The following is a 4,714-nucleotide window of genomic DNA, read 5'->3' as shown; positions in this document are numbered from 1 at the left end:
ACGAAAGAGTTAGATAGGTAGTACTAGTAATCTAGAAGATGAGTTTTCTTGCAGGAAGGTTAGCTGCAAAAGAAGCAGCTTATTTTCTCCAAGAATCCAAACAAGCCACTGCAAAATTAGGTCTAAAGAACAATCCAATCTCCAACACCAAACCAGATGAACGACACGTCGTTCATGATCACGCTGATGTTCTTCCTGAAATTCTAAGACACTCCCTTCCTTCCAAACTATTCAGAGACGAAACGGCAAGTGCCACGTCATCATCTTTCTCTGCTTCCAAATGGGTCCTTCATTCTGATCCCAAAGTTCAATCTTCTGTATCTCCTGATGCTCTCAATCCTCTACGTGCTTATGTTTCTCTTCCCCAAGTTACCTTTGGCCCCAAAAGGTTCCTTCCTTCATCTTTCTCAATTGATTAATCATAAGGGTTTCCTTTAAATTTTGCTTCTGGTTTGTTGATTTATTTTGTAAATTGAGGGTTTTATCATAAGGTTTTATTGGTTTATTTTAGCAACGAAGTTGTTTGTGGTTTTTAAACCATGATAATTTATTAATCATGTTTTTGAAAATATGAAGACTCCGTTTGTTGCCGCTAATTTCAGAAAGTGTAATCACTTTTGAAACTTTTCACCTGTTTGTTATGATTTTTTGAAAAAAATGATAATCTTAAAAAAATCTAAAACTTCTTTAAATGAAAAGCTGTTTAGTAGCTTTTTAAAAATATCATTTTTCATAATTATGATTTTTATTACGGCAAACAAACATAATATAGTTTTTGCTTTTCTTTAAAATTAAAAAGTAAACTAAATTATTGAGTATCGAAATCACTTTTTTTATAATCTGTAATAGAGGGACCCAAAATTGACTGAAACAAGTGGTTGGAGGTTCAAGTGATTAGTGAAAGTTGAATGAATCAAGAGTGTTGAAGTTCAAACCCTAGCTCGAAGAATCTTGATAAGATTTTCCGGATTACCAAGGTCAAACTCCATGAAACAAGTGACACTTTTGTAATTAAATGTGAAAATAGAAAATAAAAGTAGTCTGTTTTTCTTCAAAATAAAGGAGTCATTAATTAATATAATTTTGTTTGCAGAAGGTTCTTCATTCAAATTTGAATTCGGGTTTATTTATTTTATTTTCCTCGTAAATTGGTGTGGGGAGGGAAATGAAGTTGTTTATAGTTTGGAAACTCATGATAATTCTGTTTGTTTGTTTGTGGAAAGCCATAATTTGTATTTGATGTTTTTAATGTTGAGTTGTGTTTCATGTTTTGAAGATGATGTTTTGGTTTCAGGTGGGAATTGCCTGAAGCAAAACATGGGGTTTCAGCCTCAACAGCTAATGAATTGCGTCAAGATCGGCATGCCATCCATATTAATCCAGAGAAGTTAAAAGCAGCATCTGAAGGGCTTGCAAATGGTATGTTTCATTCTTCTTATATTAATTTGATCGTGACGAATGCTCTCATTTGCTCATTGTAAGAGGTAAATGCTTTAAGCAATTCTCAATAAAAACAAGGTCTAAAAGGTTGTTTGAGAAAACTGTTTAGTACTTTAGTTAAACACTTATTCAATAATCGCTTACTGGTAAGGGGTTATCTATAAACTGTATCTATGATTAAATAGGGAACAGGTAGGACTTAATGTAAGCTCTGATTGAATGGCTAATGAAGTTGTTTGTAGCTTTTAAAGCATGATAATTTTATTAATCAAAATTTTGAAAATATAAAATTGACCAAAACAAGTGATTGAGTTCAAATGGTTAGTGAAAGTTGAATGAATCATGAGTATTAGAGTTCGAACCTTGGCTTGAATAATCTTCATTATACATACTATAGTCTATAGGTATGAAGGCACATGCAATGATGTCCTGCCATTTTGAGATATTTAAATCATGGAATAACCCCACTGTTTTCTATTTGAATGGCTTCCAATTTAAACTCAGGAAGCTTTTTACCTTTATTAGATAATGGATTATGATGTATTCTGATTTTGTTGTGCTTATTATGCCAATACGCATTTTGTTTTCACTTTTATAGTTGGAAAGGCATTTGCTATTGCCACTGCAGTTGTGTTTGGTGGTGCTGCAATGGTAATAGGTATGGTGGCCTCCAAGTTAGAGCTGCATAATGTAAGTGATTTGACTTATATGTTGACCTAGAATTATATTTATTATCCAGTTTATCTCTCTTTATCAAGTGTATGTGCATTTTTTCGAAAAATAAATTAAGGTTAGTTAATCCACTTGCCTATCTTGCAATTTTTCCATTTTCAGTCATCATTCTTCATTGACTATTCATCATGTTCAATGAACTATTTTGGACTATAAAACTATTCCTATAAACCATATTATTGTTTCTTCTTACTTTTTTATGGTTTTTCAGTTGTATCAATAAATTTATTATTTATATGTAGTCATATAAATTGCCGAGTCCAGTTTATTGGCTTCTTTATCTTAAACTTTTATGTTTTTTCAACAGATGAGTGATCTCAAAACTAAAGGAAAGGATACTATTGAGCCACGACTTGAAAACATCAAAAAGCAATTTGTTCCCATGAAAATATGGGTAAGTTTTAATTTGCATTTCTTTATACTTTTGAATATTTCAATTGACAGGTATAACTGAAAAGCCGAAACATTGATTTATAGGCTGAGAATATGTCGAGAAAGTGGCATTTAGAAAGGGAAGATGTCAAGCAAAAGGCTATTGTAAAGGATCTATCTAAGATTTTCGGTGCTAAATCATTAGATTGAGATGTCATTTTTTTTTTTACTTTTTTAATTTGTATTGATAATAGTGTGTCTCTGCTTGTTGTTGTGGCTGTAGATGTTAAAGCTTGATAGATAATGAAAGTAATACAAGATGTTGTTGGTCCTCTGTTTATGTTTCCTATTAGGTATTAAGAGAATATACAAGATAAAAGGGAAACACTATTTTGTATGTCAAATTTAAGGATGTTTGCATACGAGAATTAAGAATGTAGCTTTTGAAACAGAGATACTTCAATGGTCAATTCACCGAACTGACGGCTACAAAGAAAAGTGTTGAGATTATAAAATTCATGAGTAATGCTAACCCAAAACTCCTGAGTTATGAACAGAAACCGACAAAGTATAATTGCACATGTTATTTTGAATCGATGAAAAGAGATATTTAATCTCATATATAATATGATATACAAGATCGATAAATGATAATTACCTCAAAAGACATGTATGGAAACAATTTGTTTCATTGAAATACGTTAAGAACTTCAATGGTTTAAGGTAATTAAATTTAATTACTTTAACGATTAAATTTCTTTATGCGTTTGATTTATGATCACGATATGATAAATGATCAAATTTTACTACTAGATGTAGTAAATTGTTTCGACACACATATATATATATATATATATATATATATATATTAAATAATCATCTTTTGTCAATATTTTCCTAATAATTTTTCTATATTTTGTTGTTGAAAATGCTTATATCTATGTTTAAATACAATTGAACATGCCACGTAATTAAAATTGTACAATTGAGAAATGAGAGACTAAATGCAATTAAGCCTAAAACTAAAAACACATATAAATAGGGTTTGTTGTTTTTCGTTTATGTTTTTAGTTCACTTCTGTGTTTTTCTTAGAGCTGTCAATTTGACAAGCCCCTAATTATTGGTCTCAGCCCACATTTTGAAGGGGTCAAAAAAATTAATAATTTAAAAGTCCCCTAAAAACAAGACCTTGTAAACTAAAAGTCCCCTAAAAATTTGTGGGCTTAGGAGGCCCATAGGCCCACTTTTTTAAAAAAAGAATCGATTTTCTTTTTTGAGAAATCAAGTTTTTCAATTTTTTCACCCATAATTTTTTTTTTCTATAAAATTTTCCAATTTTTTTTCGATAAAAAATGTTTGATTTTTTTTCGATAAAAATTTCTGATTTCTTTCGATAAAAATTTCCGATAAAAAATTCTGACTTTTTTCGATAAAAAATTTCTGTTTTTTTTCGATAAAAAATTTCGAATTTTTTTCGATAAAAAATGTTCGATTTTTTTTGGATAAAAAATGTTCGATTTTTTTTCGGTAAAAAATTTCCCAATTTTTTTCGATAAAAAGTTTCTGATTTTTATTTTCGATAAAAAATTTTCATTTTTTTTAATAAATTTTTTTTCAAGAAAAAAATCTTAAAATTAACAAAATATTGGGGGCCTATGGGCCCCTAGAGCCCCCTCCCTTAGGCCCCATGAAATAATGGGCCGAAATTAAGGGCCCTTAAAAGATTATTTTGAGAGTTTTGTACCAGGCACCCCCCAATTTGACCTGCCACCCCCCAGTATTTTTTAAAGACTAAAATACCCCTTTGTAAAACAGTATAATATTATTTACAAAATTACCATTCAGATTTCACACCCCACCACCTTCGAAAATTTACAAAAAAAAATGTTGGATTCGAAAGTTTAAAATTTTCGAAATGAATTTTAGTAAGTTACTCGAAACTGTTGCTATTTTAAAACCTTCGAAATGCAGTTTATTTAAAAAAAAGACAAATTTTCGAAACTTTAGATAAATGCCAAATTTTCGAAATAGACAGTATTCGAAACTTTGCTTGCATTTGAAAGTTTCGAAATAGAGTTATGCTTCGAACATTTGGCTTTTGATGAAACCTTCGAAATGTAGCTTCGAAACATTCAAATCTTCGAAATGCATTTTGTACTTCGGAAGTTT

General features: G+C 30.2%; 1 protein-coding gene across 2 annotated transcripts; it reads left to right on the top strand.

The window, feature by feature from the left end:
• Positions 1 to 2,995, top strand: LOC101498343 (uncharacterized). Of its 2 annotated transcripts, none has more exons than XM_004491076.3 (5): positions 1 to 388; positions 1,295 to 1,419; positions 2,039 to 2,130; positions 2,480 to 2,566; positions 2,650 to 2,995. In XM_004491076.3, exons 1-5 carry the CDS (start codon positions 39 to 41, stop codon positions 2,752 to 2,754), a joined length of 759 nt encoding a protein of 252 aa, XP_004491133.1. In that variant the 5' UTR covers positions 1 to 38; the 3' UTR covers positions 2,755 to 2,995. The 2 variants fall into 2 exon arrangements, with proteins under 2 accessions (XP_004491133.1, XP_073221023.1); XM_073364922.1 differs by having other exon boundaries at positions 7 to 388; positions 2,828 to 2,995.
• The last annotated feature ends 1,719 nt before the right edge of the window (positions 2,996 to 4,714 follow it).

The sequence above is a fragment of the Cicer arietinum genome, chromosome 2, assembly GCF_000331145.2.
Source record: "Cicer arietinum cultivar CDC Frontier isolate Library 1 chromosome 2, Cicar.CDCFrontier_v2.0, whole genome shotgun sequence".
NCBI lineage: Eukaryota > Viridiplantae > Streptophyta > Magnoliopsida > Fabales > Fabaceae > Cicer > Cicer arietinum.
Note: the sequence above shows the minus strand (reverse complement) of the source record. Positions and strands in the feature narration are given on the sequence as shown.

Coding starts and splice junctions, on each gene's coding strand:
- LOC101498343 (XM_004491076.3), top strand. CDS start 39: ATGAGTTTTCTTGCAGGAAGGTTAGCTGCAAAAGAAGCAGCTTATTTT. Junction 1,420..2,038: donor ATCTGAAGGGCTTGCAAATG/GTATGTTTCATT, acceptor TCACTTTTATAG/TTGGAAAGGCATTTGCTATT. Junction 2,131..2,479: donor CCAAGTTAGAGCTGCATAAT/GTAAGTGATTTG, acceptor TTTTTTCAACAG/ATGAGTGATCTCAAAACTAA.